This window comes from Tamandua tetradactyla, chromosome 19 (assembly GCF_023851605.1).
Source record: "Tamandua tetradactyla isolate mTamTet1 chromosome 19, mTamTet1.pri, whole genome shotgun sequence".
Classification (NCBI taxonomy): domain Eukaryota; kingdom Metazoa; phylum Chordata; class Mammalia; order Pilosa; family Myrmecophagidae; genus Tamandua; species Tamandua tetradactyla.
In genome coordinates, this window is record NC_135345.1 from 39473988 (window position 1) to 39491987 (window position 18000).

The window sequence follows — 18000 nt, forward strand, 5'->3', positions numbered from 1 at the left end:
GGTCCAGGAAACGAATCTAAGTGTTTTTTTTTTTATTAAGGGGTGCTGGATTTCGTCAAATGCCCTTTTTTGCATTGAGATAATCATGTATTCCCCGCCCCCCTTCAATCTGTTAATATGGTGTACTGCATTAATTGATTTGCTTGTGTTGAACCAAACCTCATATAAAAGAGATAAATCCCAGTCGATTGTGGTGCATAATTCTTTCAATATATTGTTGGATTCAGTTTGCTAGTATTTTTTTGAGAATTTTTGCATCTATATTTATAAGACATATTGGCCTACAATTTCCTCTTTATGTTCTGTTCTAGTTTGTTAGCTGCTGGTCTATAATATACCAGAACAGAATGGCTTTTAAAAAAGGGCAATTTAATAAATTGCTAATTTACAGTTTTAAGGCTGTGGAAATATCCAGATTAAAGCAAGTCTATAGAAATGTCCAATCTAAGGCATCCAGGATATAATACCTTGGTTCAAGAAGGCCAATGAAGTTCAGGATTTCTCCCTCAACTGGAAAGTCACATAGCAAACATGGTGATGGTCTCCTAGCTTTCTCTCCAGGCTTCTTGTTTCATGAAGCTCTCCTGGGGTCGTATTCCTTCTCCATCTCCAAAGGTTTCTGATTGCATATCATTCTCATGACTCTGCTCTGTTGTTCTCCAGTTGTTCTCAAGTCTCCAAAATGCTTCCTCTTTTAAAGGAGTCCAGTAAACTAATCAAGACCCACCGTAGATGGTTTATGTGTTTCTGAGAATTTGTCCACTTCATGTAGGTTTTCTAATTTATTGGCAGACAGTTGTTTATATCTTGTTATAGCCCTTTTTATTTCAGCAGGATCAGTGGTAATATTCCCCTTTTCATTTCTGGTTTTCATTGTGTAGTGTACCTCTCTCTTTTTTTCTTTGTCAGTTCTGGCTTGTGGTTTGTCATTTTTATTGATCTTTTCAAATTGTTGAGTTTGGTTTTCTTGATTCTCTCTATTGGTTTTTTTTGTTGTTGCCTTGTTTTCTATTTCATTTATCTCCATGCAAATATTTATTCCCTTTCTTTTGCATGCTTTGTGTTTAGTTGCTCTTCTTTTTCTAGTTCTTCCAGTTTTGAGGTTAGGTCTCTGATTTGAAGTTTTTCTTCTCTTTTAATTTAAGCATTTAGAGTTATTAATTTCCCTCTTACAACTACCTTTGATGTGTCCCATAAATTTTTGTATGTTTTATTTTCGTTTTTTATTTGCCTCAAGATATTTCCTAATTTCCCTTGTGATTTCCTCTTTAATCTATTGTTTTTTTAAGTGTATGTCGTTTAGTTTCCACATTTAAGAGTTTACATTTTTCTCCCTTTGTTAATTTCTAGCTTCATTCTGTTGTGGTCAGAGAAGAGTGTATAATTTCAATGTTTTTAGATTTATTTAGACTGGTTTTGTGATCTAATGTATGGTCTATTTTGGAATTTCGTCCGTATGCCTTTGAGAAGAAGAATGTGTATTTTTGTTTTTTGTTGAGTGAAGTATTCTATATATGTTCTTAAGGTCTAGTTGGTTTAGAGTATTGTTCAAGTCTTGTATTTACTTATGGATCATCTGACTGTAATTTATCAGCCTTTTCCTCCTGTTCTTCCCTGAATGCTGTAGAGTGAGTGCCCTTCCGGCCTCTGGAGTTTCAAAATAGTTGTTTCATGTTGTTTCCTGCCTACTTAATAGTTGTTCTGATGGAAGGTCTGAGTCTGGAGCTCCCTACCCTACCATTTTCCAATAATTCCCCCTTAAAATGTTTTCTTAAGTATTTTGTATGAAATTCAAGGCATGTAAGGTAGTGAGGATATATTTGGTTTTAGTTTTTTTTTTAATAACCTCGTTCAAGACGTATACACATAATCACTCATTACCAACAAAAACGAAATAGTCTACTCCTTTCTGAAAGTAATAGTGAAAAGATTGTTTTCTGTTTTAAATATTTGTTTTAACTGCTTGCATTGAGAAAACAATTCACCCAAGGAACAAAGCACAATATATCTTTTAATTTTCCAGCTGTAGAGTGTTTAATGTTATATACCAGGAAAAAATGCTAGAATTTAAATTCACATGGCAGCCTTCTTCAATCCACTTATATATTTGTTCCTAGCTGGCAGAAAAAAGTGTTAAGTAAAATGACTTTTCATCCTAAATATAATGTTTCAGGGGCTCTTTCCTTAGTTCTTGTGAATAAAATTACGCTTGCACTGAGTTCATAATCCTTTAAAATCCATAAATCCTTAGAAAGAAAGTGGACCCAAATGTATAAATAAGGACTTTATTAGTAAATCGAATATGTCTAATTCTCTTGGAGTATCATTTTCCTGCTACCTGTATAATGCAAATTCATTTAAACCTGCGCCACAAACTTCATACTACACTCTGTATTTCTTAGTATGTGAATTCCAGAGAAACTTGTTTCAGGTCTAAACAAAATACAGGTTTACTTTCTAAATTGAGTTTTAGTATGAACTCAAAAAGGTAAACAGAAGAAAAGTTTAGTAAATTTTTATATGTCCAAACAGTCTGTGTCTTGATTATTAGTGATTATTTTAAATTATCTAATGTTTTTGTTATGCTTCCCAGTGTAAAAGGAAATAAAACCAAACCCAAACTCTTGTTGACCTTATCGCCATAAAATATCTTTCAGATTCTTGTTTTTGCTGTAGTTAGTTTTGATTTACTTTATCTGTTTATCAGCAAAGAGAAGTGACGTAGGTATTGCCATGACTAAACTAAAAAAAGATTTTTATTAAAAGTACCCAGATCATATCAATGGGAATAAAATCCACTGGCCTCACTGAATTTGCCCTAAAGCATCTATGTATTTGCAGTAAATATCATAACTTGAAGTATATGTTCTTATTGTCTAAATTTCATCTTACTAAATTTTTATGTTAAGTTATTTTGGGGGGTTAAGGTTGGCGTTCACCCCCTTTTATTTACTTCTGATTAAGTTTTTACATATCTATAGAAGCTAAAAATCCATGGAAAGTATATTAGCCCTCAACTTAATATCAGCTGCCTTCTCTTACTTTCTTGAAAATAGGGTCTCCCTTCCCTGGCTTATGTGATCTCAGCTCTTCCTTGATTCTTTCCTACTTCCCTGCCTGATAGTAGTCAGTTTCTTTGTATCGGAAATGTGTACATCCTGGGGTCCTGCCTTTACCCTCTTCCTTCACTTTCCCTTTTCCCACTTTCCCTGGGTAATCAGTTCCCAAGGCTCCCTTCACCTCCTGCATGTAAGCTGTTGATGCCCCAACCTACATCTCCCTTCTTGAATCCCAGGCCCATATATCCAACTCCCCAATAAATGCCTTTGCTGTCAGTTTCATTCTAGTCTTTATTACTCAACACCTATGAAAGCAGAATTCATTGAGCCATCTTCCCCATTTTGTTCCTACTTCTCATTTCTCTGTTTGGGCTAATGGCACAGCCATCTACACAGAAGCCTTAAGCCAGTATTCTCGGTGTCATCGTGTGATCTTCCAGTGCCCTCAATTCCCCCATCCAGGGAATCGCCAAGTCCTCTGGATTCTGTCTTCCCGAATCATTTATTCAGCCTTTCTTTCGATTTTCTGTGCTTGGCTCTTAGTTCCGACTCCAGCATACCCCATCTTGATTACTGCAAATGATTCTAACTGGCCCTTCCTTGTGTTCCTCCTTCCCTGGCCAGGGGGAACTTGCTTTCATCTCACATTTCTGAACCCCAAGTTCCTGGCATCTAGTAGATACCTAGAAAAACGCTTAGAAATAAACTGAAGAAGATGACCCAGTTTTTCCTTATGGATCCTGACAGAGTTGTAAAGAATGGGGAAAGAAAGCCAAGCAGAATTCAGGATTTCATTACAAGTGGATATTACACCTTCATTTTTTCCTCAGAAAATGCTACTCGAGGCCAGTTCTAGTAAAGGGAACTAAACTTATCAATAAAGTTTTACAAACTCACATACAGATGGAGCCCACTTTTAATTTCATCTCACACACTTGAAAAACTGACAGCAGTATTAAATAATTTTTAACTATTTGCCACTTATTGATGAAGCTATATTTGGCAACATGCCATTTGCCTTCAGATATCCTGAAATGGTTCTTTTCTCCTGGTTAGGATCCTGGTGCCTTTAAAAAAAACAAAAACATCCAGTTCTTTCCTTTATATCCATTTTACACAACTTCTTAGTGCTTCTGAATGGTGAGACACACCTTACTCTAAACATGATAACCCTTGATCTAAATTACAGTAGAATAATAAGCCTCACCAGAGCAAGTAGAGGAGACGTTGGTCTTTTACTAAAGCATGCCTCTTTTCTGTTCTGATTAAAATATAGAAGAGATTGGTGGTTGGAAAAACAACAGCCTCAACCCTGCCCTGGGTATGAGGTACTCGAGCTTCTTCGGACTCTGTGAAGTGAGGGGACAATCATGTGCCCCATTTTGTGTCTTATATTTGCTTGTGTCATTTACTATTGAGCCACTATAAATTCATGTGACTTCACACTTTTTCTGCCCTCTTTGATACGTAATGAAATACACTTTTACTGACTTCATGTTCAGTGGAAGACATAGCATATAAAAATGTCAGCCATCTTAACAAGGCTCGAAGGACTGAATAACCTTTGAATTTTTCTTGTTCAGGCAGTAAGTTAATAATTGGAAAGATTCACGTAACTCCTGAGAAAACGATCTCACACATTTGCTCAGAAAAGTGGCATGGCTCTTTACTTATATAAATTGGTTAATTTTCTTTGAAAAAAAAATCATTATTCTTTACCTCCCAGAAATAGCTTTCAACTAAAAACTCTTATAGGCATTTTTGTTCCCCCAGAGCGAAATAAAGTCTGTTTTCTCAAGGTCTTTGATGAATCATTGGTAAAGGAATGGAACCTAGAATTCTTATTCTTTCTTCTCTCTGACCTGTCTTCTTTTTGCATTGATTAACAATGTTTAGGCTACCACATAGTGCATAATTATTTTGCAGTGTTGGTGTGAGCTGCATCACTAGCAAATTCTCATTGTAGATAGACACTTGTTAGGCTGAAATTTTGGCTTATTTAGTATTATTTAGGTCTTACTTTGCTTCATTAATCAATTTTTAAAATGTTAAGTATCCCTAAAGATACTTTGACTCTTTGTACAATAAAATACAATAAGGATATGTCATGATCTCTACAGAGATTGTTTTTAAGTTGTACTTGATATGAAATCAGAGAGAAAAAAATTCTGAATAGTTGGAGCTTAAGGGATTACAGAATAAAAGCATACTTTAAAATTCTAGTAGAATCACCTCCCTTTATGGTATAGATTGATCTTTGACTTGAATTGAAGAGTCAAATTCAATTTTTTTTCAATCTAATGTTAAAAAGCCTCTTCCATAACATTGTTTAAAAGCCTTTGCATATTGGACCTCAAGTTGAATTTTTTTTACCAAGAAGAAAGAGAAAAATTAGCTTTGGTTTTAGGTTGTAATAAAAATTAGGTAGGGCATTCCTTTTGAAGATTCAATTCATGCCTGTCTTGTTTTCCCTGGCCATGAATATTAAATTTAGTATGTGGCTGTACATCATCTATACTATTGCACAGATATTTATTAATTGCAGTTGTGGATTAATCTTTATGACAGCTTCTTCTTTGAAGGCTTTTGTCTGAAGCTAATGATGAAAGGATGTAGGAGCAGGGATGGCACCATAGCAGATGCTTTTACATTAGAATCCAAGGTCTTTGTAGCCTCCATTTGAGAAGCCAAAGCACATTACTACGATAATTAAACTCATAATGGCTTCCTTAGTCCTTAATTAAAATCCACTAGTTTTATAATCATACTATTCAACTATCATGAAATAGAGGGCTCAGTAATAAACTGTCAAATGTCATTGAAGGAAATAATGATGTTGTAACACGAATATTTATTTTATAAGAAAATTTCCTTTGTAGTATTTGCTTGTCATCCTCATCTCATCATTTATTGTAGATTTTCTAAGGTACACTTTGATGGCATCTAAATGATTGCATAATGTTTCGGTGAGCCACATTGGAGATGAATGGCTTTGGGAGGTGATGTCTTCCCCAGAGAGGACCTTTGGCTTTGGAGAGGGACCAACTTGGGTTTGAAGCCCATGCCTGCCACCACTGAGCTGTGTGTCTTTGAGCTAGTTACTTGACCTTGCAGGGTATGGTGGGTATGTAAACTCCTGGCATGAAACAGATGCTTAACAGTGTGTTTCCTTTCTCTTCTCTGCCCTGGGGAGGACAGCCACAGTCCCAGGGCTCCCTAGACTCCTTCCTCCACTACGTGTTGGAATATAGTCGAGTACATGAGAGAGCATGGCACTTGATCTTTATGTACTCACTCCATGGTTGTGCCTTGTGGGGACATCACCCACTGCCTGCTCCAACTAATGCTATGCTTTCCTGGTAGGTGCCTGAGATCATCACCTCCATTCGACAAGCGGGGAAGATTGCCCGCCAGGAGGAGCTCCATTGCCCGTCTGAGTTTGACGACACGTTCGCCAAGAAGTTCGAGGTGCTCTTCTGTGGCCGAGTGACGGTAGCTCACAGGAAGGCCCCGCCAGCACTGATAGATGAATGCATCGAGAAGTTCAATCACATCAGTTGCAGCAGGAAATCAGAATTTGACTTGCTCTCCCAGAGTTCGGAAACCGCAAATACTGTGGGAGGATTTTCCTTAACGGATAAATTCCGATCTGTGTTCCAGACAGTGGGCAGTGAGGAGCAGGCCCGGAGGCCCATGCGGAAATCCTTCTCCCAGCCTGGACTTCGCTCGCTGGCCTTTAAGAAGGAATTTCACGATGGGATCCTTAGAACTAGTAGTTTATTCAGCTCCTTTGATGAAAATGACATTGAGAACCACCTTATTAGCGGACACAATATTGTGCAGCCGACTGATATCGAGGAAAATCGAACTATGCTCTTCACGGTAAAATAATATTGAGCCAGTTTCAGATACACGTTCAGATGAAAATATGCTTTATTGAGTGAAGATGCTTACCAAATTGCATTTCACAGTTTTGTGCTAATCCGTATGTTTTTATGTTGAATAATTCTTTTCTCAGGATAAAATCCTTATTTCAGTCATAAGCCTTTAAAATCATCAGGGGGAACCAAAAAGAATGCATGTTATATCATTGTGTAATTTACATCTTGTTTTTCCTTCCCTGATTGTAAAGACACTGTTTCCATGTGGAAAGCATGGTTAAAGCACATGAAGAAGGCCAAAAAAAAGAAAGTACTTTTTAAAATGTATGTTTAGTTCAAGTAATATTTTTCAGCAAAATCTTTTAATTGGAAAATGTTCTCTTTACTGTTTTCATTAATTTTAAAAACCTTTACCCATTGTGAATCAGGATACTTGGGCTTGCAGTTAACATGGTATTTCAAGTTTATACCGCAACATAAATACTTGTTTAGACAACTGCTTACCCACTTTTTTCTTGAAAAAAATTGGGTTAACTCACGGTGAGCCAAATGTCAGAAAAGGAGTGGACAGAGGAGCCCCCTGGGAGTTGGGGATCCTGAGTTCTGGGCTGATCTGAGGCTCCTCTGGGAGCCCCTGGGTCTGAGCTCATGGAACTCAGAGCTGACCCAGAATTCAACTGGCTTCTGACTGTGTAAGGAACTAGCTGTGCCTGGCCCCTTCTCTGCTGCTTTTTTGGCTTAAAGCCAACTGACATTCTATAGAGAGCAAAATGACCTTCAATGTAATGTCTCGTTTTTGTGCCCAACTCAGCACAACGAGATGGTCGTGGAGTGAGGGAGTAGGCCCCTGAGGTTAATGCTGTGTGGCTTCAAGTCAAGACGGCGTGTCAGAGGGCCAAGAGGGCTGATTTATTTCTTCCCCTCTCCATTGCTGGCCTAGCGTACATTGGCAGTTGGGCCTGTGTTTTGATCTGTGAGCTATGTTAAAAAAAAATTCTTCAGGTGTCATTGGGAAAGCTGCTTGGTACATTGGTCTAGCACGCACTTAGTGACTGCTGTGTAAAGGTCCTATGCGGTAGGCTAGAAATAACAAGTCAGACGTGGTCTCTGCCCACATGGGATTTAGATCTCAGTAAGGGAGACAGACGTCAGACAACTGGTTGCACAAGTAATTTATCTAATTACAGTTGTGATCAGTGCTTCAAAGGAGAAGCAGAGGATGCCGTGAGACCATCTAGGGAATAGGGGAGGCTTTGTTAAGGAAGTGATTTTCACTCAACAGAGGGTTGGGTCCTTGTGTAACCTAGGTGCAGAAAGCAGCAGGTGAGAAGCCCCTATGAGAGAAATGGAGCATGGTACCATTGGGACATATCCCAGTATCTTTGCACTTGCTATTTCCTTTGGCTGGTATGCTTCCTTCCAGATTTTCATGAATCTTGGTTCTTCACTTCCTTCAGATCTCTGCTGCATTATGTGCTTGACAAAGAGAAATAACCTTATCAGTGAGGCTAATAGCAACCTCCCATCCTACTCTATTTCTTTGCTTTATTTTTGTCCATAGCATGTCTCTCCATCTGACATAATTACAAATCAAATGAGTAAAATATCTTATGTCCTATATACTCCCAAGAAGGTAAGCTCCAAGAGGGCCTGGGTTTTTATATGTCTGTTCACTGTCCTCATCACTAATGCTTAGAACCCAGCCTAGCATATTTGCAGGTGCTCAGTAGGTACTTGTTGAATGAGAAAGAAGGCCAGGTGCCTGCAGCAAGGGCAGGAGGGAAGGTGGGTAGAGGATGGCCTAGTGAGGGAGGCAAGGGCTTCATTAGCCATGAACTTTTGTGTCATGTTTAGGATTTTGGTTTTATCCTAAAAGCAATGTTCAGTTATTGAAGGGTTTAAAACACGGATTGATATTAAATGTCCTTGGCTTCTGGATAAATATGTACTTTGAGGAAGGCAGAGGTAGGTTGGGGAGAAGTACGAGGCCATTGCAATAGTCCCTGTGAGAGAGGGTGGTCACTTGAAATAAAAAGCAGAGGCCTGGAGAGACGTGGACAGATTTGACACATGCTCAAGAGATCAAGTTGATGGGACTCACTGACTGATTGAATCTGATAGGAAAGAAGAAGGATCTCAGTCCCGCCCAACTTTAAATTCTGATTTGCTGTTTATACCCAGCCACAACCAAATAATTACACTTTAGAGAATCTCAGCTGTAAGATTTTCTAAGGTTCTTTTTAAAAATAGGTAAGGATTATCTTCATTGTATAGATGAAGACCCTTATTTACCCAAAGTAGAGATTCAGTCATTGTTTACTCGCATTTGCATCTTTTCTGTGTATTGAGCTAGTTGGTTCTTACTCTAGAGAGACACATGGCCTAGTCTAACTCAGAATGAGGTTGCATAATAAAAATGAATTTGTTTTTATAAATCATACTTGGTCTCCATGGAAGGATAAGGGTAATAGGTCATCTCCCTGTCAGTGTCAACTGTTTGGCATACAGTTCAGAAACATTAAGTGAGGAAAAACAATTATCGGTGCAAAGTCCACACCCCAGGTAGAATGCACATTTCTCGGGCCCCACATTCAGAGTCTAGTTACCCCTGACTCATGCCACAGTTTCTGACAGACCTGGCTAGCTCATCACTGCTCCACGTCAAAGTAAAAAGAGTCTAGAGGAGGGAAAGGAACTGTGAGTTACAGTGACAGCGTTAGGATGTGACCCCTGACTTCTTGATCCTGAGGAGAAACTAAAGCAGTGGAAAAACAAACACGAGAAGCCTACCTGTCTGGAGGCGTGGAGGCAGGGGAGGTGGCTGAGTAGCTCGCACAGTTTATTAATTGATCTGGCATTACAACGCAATACTCTACTTATGGGTATCTGTCATGATAATGGAAGTCCAGGAGACTATGTTAATCTATGCTAATGCGCTTTAAAAGATCAGGTGAATAATGTCTATAAATACCTAACACCAAGTATGTACTCAACAACTGGTTCATTATTTTAACAATAATTTTAAAAGACTTTTCAGTAAAAAAATAAGCATTGAAAAAGTCTTGAAAGGGAAGCTTCAGTTTTCTGAAGGATTCACTTATGATTGAAACCTCATTTTCCTTATTAAGGGCATGTTGGATCTAAAACTTTTTTGCTCCTTTTGTGCTGTTTTGTCCTTCAGCCTCAAAGAAGACTGCAAACATATAGAAGTGCGTGTGCTAATAGTTATCCTGTGTTATAGCCTGTGAAATCTTTAGGATACGTAATAACCTTGGAAGTGATATACTTCAATGATATAGTCAGAATTTGGCAGGGAGCCTGCCCTTTTATTCTTCATTTTATCAATTTTAAAATGAGAATGTTGTATATTAAATTTGAATTCAATTTTCCTGAAAAGCTAGTTTCTCTTTTTGTTTTTTGTTTTTTTTTAAGATTGGCCAGTCTGAAGTTTACCTCATCAGTCCTGACACCAAAAAAGTAGCATTTGAGAAAAATTTTAAGGAGATATCCTTTTGCTCTCAGGTAAATTGAAATGGGTTATTGGTTCAATTGCAATTGAATTTTTAAATGATTGTTTAAAAATATCTGTAATACAACAGAGTACTAAAGGTTATAACATGTACGTTTTCTAAGTATTTGATTTATGGCCTTGAATTACTTTTTCCTTTGCCTTGCTCTATTAAGGTAAATTATAAATATAATTTGAAATTAATTTTGCTGTCAGCACCAGTGATGTACTGGAGAAATCAAATTTACATCTCTTTTTTCTTTTTTGCAATTATTGGCAGTAATGTTTCACAGTCATGATTTCCATGTATAGTGTATATGTGTGTTATATATTTACATGTATGCACACATATCTCTCTCTCTTTTTTATTTTTTTACCCCTCTCTTTTACATAGAAATTTATTTCTGCTTTATAGAAATTCATAGCTCTTTTTGGTACCAATCATTATTTTTTTCTCCCTTAAAATATAACACACAGTACTTATCTTAGAAAACATTTTATTGAGAATAGAGTGTCTGCTTGAAAATTTTTCTTGATAATCTTCAAGTTGTTATTTTGTAAAGAGACTTTGGAGGAATGTATCAGTTATGATGAGCCACCCAACTTTTACTCAGGGCCTTCCTACCAGATATGAGGTCACTAAAAGTTATGTTTGGATTTTTTTTTTTTTTCGAATTCTGACTTCCCATTTCTGTAATTAATAAGGTATAATGAAAATCTGTTTTGCTAATTTTTGACATGATCTACTTAAGTATTCAAAAGGAAAATTTTCTTCTGCAAAATGTGAAGATAAGAATGTTCCTTCTTCACAGATCAAATAGGGAGGCATTTACAAAGAGTACCAATTTTCTAATTCATATTCCTCCAGATAGTAACCTCTAGCATATCCTTAATTTCCTGGTGGAAACATTGACTGAGATGCCAGCCAGTGGTTGCTCATTTATTTGAAAATATTTGGCCAGAGAGCAAGTTTGTGGAGTGAACTTTTTCTTGATTTACTGCTATTTCTAATTTAAATATTAATGTTAAATGTTTGCTTTTTCCACATAATAGCTTTATTTCCTAAAGGGTGCAGTGCGGTTTGCAAGTTTATATGATTACCTGAACTTCAGGCTCTCAGGGCTCATATATCTGCTTGCTGGTGTTTTTAGACGGCACTGAGATAAAATGTTTTACCTCTGTCAGGGTGCCTCTGTTAGGTAATGATTTCAAACCAGGTAACCAGGTTTACATAGTAATATTTACTGCAAAAAGCTCCTAGAAAACTATGGAGGAGACTTGGATGTAATATCTCGTATTTAAAACCTCTCCTACTCTGCATGTGTATCATCTTTGACTTGTTCTTTATACAGGTTTACTTTAGTATTTACCATTTATTTTAAGAGTACAAATGTTAAATTTTTTTTAAACTTTTAAGTTTGGGTGTATGTGTGAGTGTGTGCACATGCATACAATGCATTTGTGTGCCTTTGTGTGTGTGCATGTGTGTATGGTTGTGTTTCTTCATTAATCTCTGGTTCTGCCTTTGAATGTCCAAGTTTTAATTCTTCAATACCTGATAAAAGTTCTGACTTTCCTGTGTCAGATTTTTTTCCCTTCCTTTTAGTACTGAAATGACGATTAAGAACATTCTCATTGCTCCAGGAAAAAAAAAATCCCTGTGTTTCTTAAATCCCCCCTGCCCCACTCCCATTATTGACACTTAGCTTTGGTATAATAATTTTGTTATCAATTGATGAAAGAATACTACAGTGTTATCAAAGTAGCATTTCTGAGAATGATGTTACTCTTTATTATATTTGAGAGATGCTCTCAGTTGCTTTTTACTTTGAAATATTTGGGACGGGTACATTTTTACTGCTCTTTAAAAATCTTAAGTTCCATTTCTGGACATAATGTCTCTTGTGGACACAACTCAGCATTCCATTCTCCTTTTCCCTTGCCTTCAACAGGGCATTAGACATGTGGACCATTTTGGGTTTATCTGCCGAGAGTCTTCGGGAGGCGGAGGCTTTCATTTCGTCTGTTACGTGTTTCAGTGCGCAAATGAAGCTCTGGTAAGAAAGGATTAATCAGTCCTTGTCTCTTGTTTACAAGGAATTTCTAACTCACGGACCCTTTTTTTTCCTAAGCAAAACTGTATAGCCCCATTTACATGTTACTGTCCAGCTTCAATCATTGATTCATGACTGTTTAATAACTAGTTAGTATACATTTGAGACATTTTTGGGTGCCAGTTTTCATTATTTCTGGAGAACCTGCCTACTTTCATGCCTCTGGTCTAGCATTTTAAAAGGTCATCTGGTACCTTTGATCAGAGGAATTTGACTATTCACTCAATTTAATTTGTATTTTTAATTTTTTACTTGGTCTCCTTTGTAAGATTTGAGCATCCAGGTAGAATTTCTCAGACTTCATTCCTGGCAGTTATTATGGCTATCATCTGTCAACCTATGATTAATAATTCAGAAAAATCCTAAAATCTTAATTCTTTCCACAGAGTTCTTAAATCTCAGCCCAGCTCACTTTAAAAATAATTTCAAACTTGTAGGAGAGTTGCAAAAGTAATATAAAGCCCATTCAGAGAACTCCAACGCTACCTGTGTCCTCGCCCCCCTGACACCCATCCACCAGTTTTAACATTCTGCTGCATTTGCTGTGTCGTTCTGTCTGTACCATCCATCCATCCATCCATCCCATCCCTCCCTCCTCTCCATCTGTCCATCAATCGATTTTCTGAGCATTAAGAGTAGAACTTATACAATCTTACACAATTTATACAATCTATAAATTGTTCTCCTTGAACACATGATACCTCCGTGGGCACATCTAAGAACAGGAATATTCACTTCTGTAATCAACCTTACATATAGTTACCAAATTCACGGAATTTAACCTTGATATGAAACTTTCAATATTTATCCCCATTTTTCCATATGTCCCAATAATGTCCTTTTGGGCTTTTTCTCCTCCGTTATTAGATCAAGTTCAGGGTCATGTATTGCATTTGATTGTGATTCTCTCTATAGTGCCTCTTTTTCATTGTGGAAACATATATAACATGAACTTTCCCATTTCAGCCACTCCGAAGGATACCATTCAGTGGGATAATCACATAAATTAATCACTAGATGTACTACCTTTGCCACCATCTGTTATCAGAACTTTCCCATACAGAAACCATACACCCATTTTGTGTTAACTCCCACTCGTATTTTGTTTTCTGTCTTAATACATTTACATATTCTAGCTATTTCATAAAAGTTGAATCATGCAGTATCTGTCCCTTTGTGTCTATCTTATGTCACTCAACATGATGTCTTCAGAGTTCATCCATGCAGTGCCATGCATCGGGGCTTCCTTTTACAGCTGAGTAATATTCCATTGCATGTATACTCCACCTTTTGTTTGTGCATTCATCTGCTAATGGACACTTGGTATAGCTTCCAGTTTTTGGCTGTTGTGAATAATGCCACTGTATACTCAGGTGTGCTGACAACTGTTGGAGTCTGCTTTTAGTTCTCTGGCGTATATACCTAAAAGCAAGATTGCTGTCAGCCCAGCTAGTTTTAAAATTTTTTTTTAGCCTAACTAATTTGAAATCTTTTTGCTGGCTATAGTTTCTCTTCTCTTTGATTAGGTTGATGAAATTATGATGACCCTGAAACAGGCCTTCACAGTAGCAGCCGTGCAGCAGACTTCTAAAGCGCCAGCCCAGCTGTGCGAGGGCTGTCCCGTACAGTGTCTGCACAAGCTCTGTGAAAGGATAGAGGGTGAGTCGTGAACCTTTCCACCTTTGGAACATTGGGAGTTAAAGGTCATGAGAAACCCTAGAGGAAAGGCGTTCGTTGAAAGGTTCTGCATAGCATAGGCTGCATAGCCTATTAGCTACAGGATCCTATAGGATGCAGTGGATGTCTTCTGTACATCTGGCATTGTGCTAGGTGCTGGGGATACAAAGATAAAAATCCAAACCCCTTTCCTCATACTCTGAGGGTTGAGAAGGAGTTAGGGAAACAAGTTATAGAACCAGTTGGCATAGCCTTTATCGTGGTTGTGAGAATGGTCACCCACATTGGCCTCTGCAGGGAGATATAGAAGAGTAAGAATGAAGGATTTCCCATGACCTTCTAATTGAGAAACCTAATGTGCCAGATCAGTTTTAATGGCGTGGAGGGTGAAAAAGAAAAGTTGCAGTTGAGCAAAGGGAAAGGAATAAAAGAAGTGGTGACTGAGAGTGTTGATGATGGTGTCTGGAAATTTGGTTTAGGAATAAACCATAATAAAATGTTGTTATTTGCAGCTAATATCTATTGAATCCTTAAAAGCTTCTAGGCACTTTAAGTACTTTATTTAACATGTACTGTCCATTTAATCTTCACAACATTTCTGGAAGGAAAAGAGACTCTTTTTTTTTAAACACATTTTATGGGGAAGTGAACTGAGAATTAGAGACCTCTAGGGCTGAACTAGCCTGTGGTGAACCCAGGATTCAGCTCCCTTTGGTAAAGCTCTAACTATTATTTGCCACTGAACCTTTGTGTTTCCAAGTGAAGGCTGTGCTGGGGAGGACTCCTGCTGACTCTTTTAGAACTGGAGAGGTTTGGGCAAGCCCACGGCCCAAGGGGCCAGACCCATGAAAGTGAAAGAATTTGCCTCAGGCAGGGGGAGAGAAATCTCTGTGACTTCAGGGATGCGGTGATGAGAAAAGACAAAACAAAGATCAGGGTGAAAGTAGGCAGTGATGCTCATCAGAGGGAATCCAGGGAATGAAAAGATTTGTGCCTCTTTTTCTTGGTGTTGCATCTTGTTCCACATATGGGAGGATCTCTAAGACTTTTTTTTTTTAAATGGTTTTGGTGGGAGTCACATCATTTAAACAACTCATGTTTTTGTGAACAGAAAACAAATATTTGATAATTTTCCATGTATCTAGAATACTTACTATAAACTATAATTATGTAAAGAAAACAATATTGCCATTTAAATCTGATTTTCCTTTTTAAGCATGATAAATTGACAGTCATCAGTTTAAGATTTAAGAGGGTTCAGTTGCTGACATTGCATTGCTCTTTAAAGTGAATCAGAATGATTGATTCTTTTGAGTTCATTTTCCTAGTTGTTGTTATTTGCTGACATTATACAAAATGTAGCTGGGAACCAGTTACTAGAAATTGATCCCAGCCGAGGCGATCACTGGCCCTCTCCCTGGCAATTGTCAAGATAAGGTCACCAGTGACAGAAATGTCCCTTGGGAGCTTATTAAGCCAACAGTGACTTTGGCTTTGATGATATAAAACAGATCAGGATCTGCAGGAACTAGAATGCTTCCAGAGTTCCGCTTGATAAATAGTTCTCTCGTTTGGTTTAGTTTTCAGAAAATTAGTCAGGGTAGGGATTTTCTCTGCAGCTTTGGAATTAATCATTGAATGCATCTTTTTTACCGTATGAAATCCAACCAAGGCAATAAGCTACACTAATTTAGAAGCATCCATTAAATAGCAGCACCAGGGGAAGTCAGGTGAGAGTGTGTTTTGCCTCCGTGATGGGAAGTATTTCTAAAAGTATAGGTGGCATGTGGTTAGAGGCATTCTTGGAGGAGAGGCTAATAGTTTATTGAACTGTTTTAGAGGCAACCCTTGCTTTTGGCTATACTGTATTTCTAATAAGTATAATAAAGTGCTTTATTAAAACTTGTATATTCCCATAGGAGCAGTTGTAACAGGAAATTGTGGTCTGTCCAAGAACTCCCTAAACTGGAGAGGACCAGTGACATGGCCACAAGAAGAAAAATTTACAGGTTGTTTTTGTAACCAGTGATATAGTCAAATTATGCCTTGGAATCTATAAAATAAATACGTAGCACACAGTGATTATGCTAGTCACTTTCTGCACTCTAAAGTGCACTGATGTTCGCATGTGAAAGGTGCAGCGCTGCTTGATTGTGTGTTTGAATTATATACCATGGCTGGTTCTAAGGAATAGTTGTCATTTGGCATTTTACTTACCTTAAAGTATAGGGTAACATTTGGGGAATTATTAGGATAAATTATATTTCTACTGATATTTTTAAAAAAATGTTAAACTGAGGTTTCCTTTGCTCTCAGAGTCCATTTTCCTCTGGCAAAGCAAAGCTGTTCATCGGCGCCACCTCTAGAAAGAGCCTGTTTCGGCACCCATCAGTGTGAAGTGGCCTCGCTGTCAGTGCTGAGTGGGAAGGTTTTGAGTTTGAGAATTCCCTTAGGTCTGGTTATCTTTTTCTGCTTTGCTCTTTGACTCCTTTTCCCCACAAGCCCTTTGGCATCACGTGGGGCCCTCTGGGTGGGTGTCTTCTGCATGGGACCTTGCTACGGAAACCGCCTGCTGAGTGCCTGAAGTTGGATGCCACATGGAAGGCTCTGGATAAACCAGCAGTGAGGGGGAGATGTGCAGACGTGGGTGGTACGTATCTCTTCTGAGACGGGGCAAGAAGGACCTAACAAACTGAAGCATCCTGAAAGCCACGATGGCATTGCTCAGTATGGAGGACAGTCTTATTTCATGATTTCACCCAAGATTGTTAAAAGTGTATAATTAGACTAACTCTTCCTAGGGTTTGGGTTCCCTGCCCCCCCCCCCCCCCGCCATGTGAATATTTTATAGAACAATGTAATATTACTAAAGTATGGTACTTAGACTGTGACAGAGTCATCCACCATAATGGGGGGAATTTTTACTTGATGATTACCGAGTGTTTTATTTTTACACTTAAACACTCTTTGATTCAACATTTAAGTACTTAAGATAGAGAAGCCTTGTGTGTATGACCTGACAGCTTTCCAGAACAGTAACTGAGTTGCATTCTGACAACAACCCATCTGCACTTTCTGCATTTTAACCCACCTCTGAGTTAACATTTATTTTGAATGTCACCCTTGTGTGTGTCAGCTGACTTGACTCCCTGGTAAAGCATGGTGGTTGAGAGGCTCAGGGTTTGGCCCCTAAAAGGCAGACAGACCCAGGCTCAGATTCTAACTCTGTCCCTTACATAGCTCGTGGCCATGGGCAAAATGCGTGACTTTGTTGTGCCTCAGTTTCTTCATCTATACATTGGGTTACTAAAAACAGTAGTCCCTTCAGAGGATTGTCTTGAGGATTAAATGAGATATTGCATATAAATTGCTGTGCAAATGTGTACTTTGGATAATTATATGGTATGTGAATTTATCTTAATAATATTGCATTAAAAAAAGATAATATGAAATCATCAGCATTTACACAGAAGTTGTCCCATTGGCAGATGTTTGAATAACTAAGAAATATGCAAATATGTAAGGTTAAAATGTAAAATACTTGCAGTGTGAGTATTCGTTCTATTAATGGGAAATAAATGAAAAAAATTATACACGCACGCACACAATTTTTGTGCAAAGTGGCATAACAGTTGCTTAGGAAATGCTGATTATTGTTTTTAAGGAGGTCTCTTGGGCAGCAGCCTCCTCCTAGGCGTTACTATTAGGCGGGTGCCGAGGCCACCTCTGGCTCACTGACAGGGTGGACCATTGGCTCTGGG

At 38.1% G+C, this 18000-nt stretch overlaps 1 protein-coding gene across 3 annotated transcripts in view; it reads left to right on the plus strand.

Annotated features, from left to right (window-relative positions):
• TBC1D1 (TBC1 domain family member 1) overlaps window positions 1-18000 on the plus strand; it is a 246463-nt gene that overhangs the window by 114147 nt on the left and 114316 nt on the right. For all 3 annotated transcript variants that reach the window (XM_077136587.1, XM_077136588.1, XM_077136590.1), the window contains 4 exons: window positions 6423-6941; window positions 10373-10462; window positions 12401-12505; window positions 14089-14221. In XM_077136587.1, coding sequence (XP_076992702.1) covers window positions 6423-6941; window positions 10373-10462; window positions 12401-12505; window positions 14089-14221 — 847 coding nt within the window. The remainder of the gene's footprint in view (window positions 1-6422; window positions 6942-10372; window positions 10463-12400; window positions 12506-14088; window positions 14222-18000) is intronic.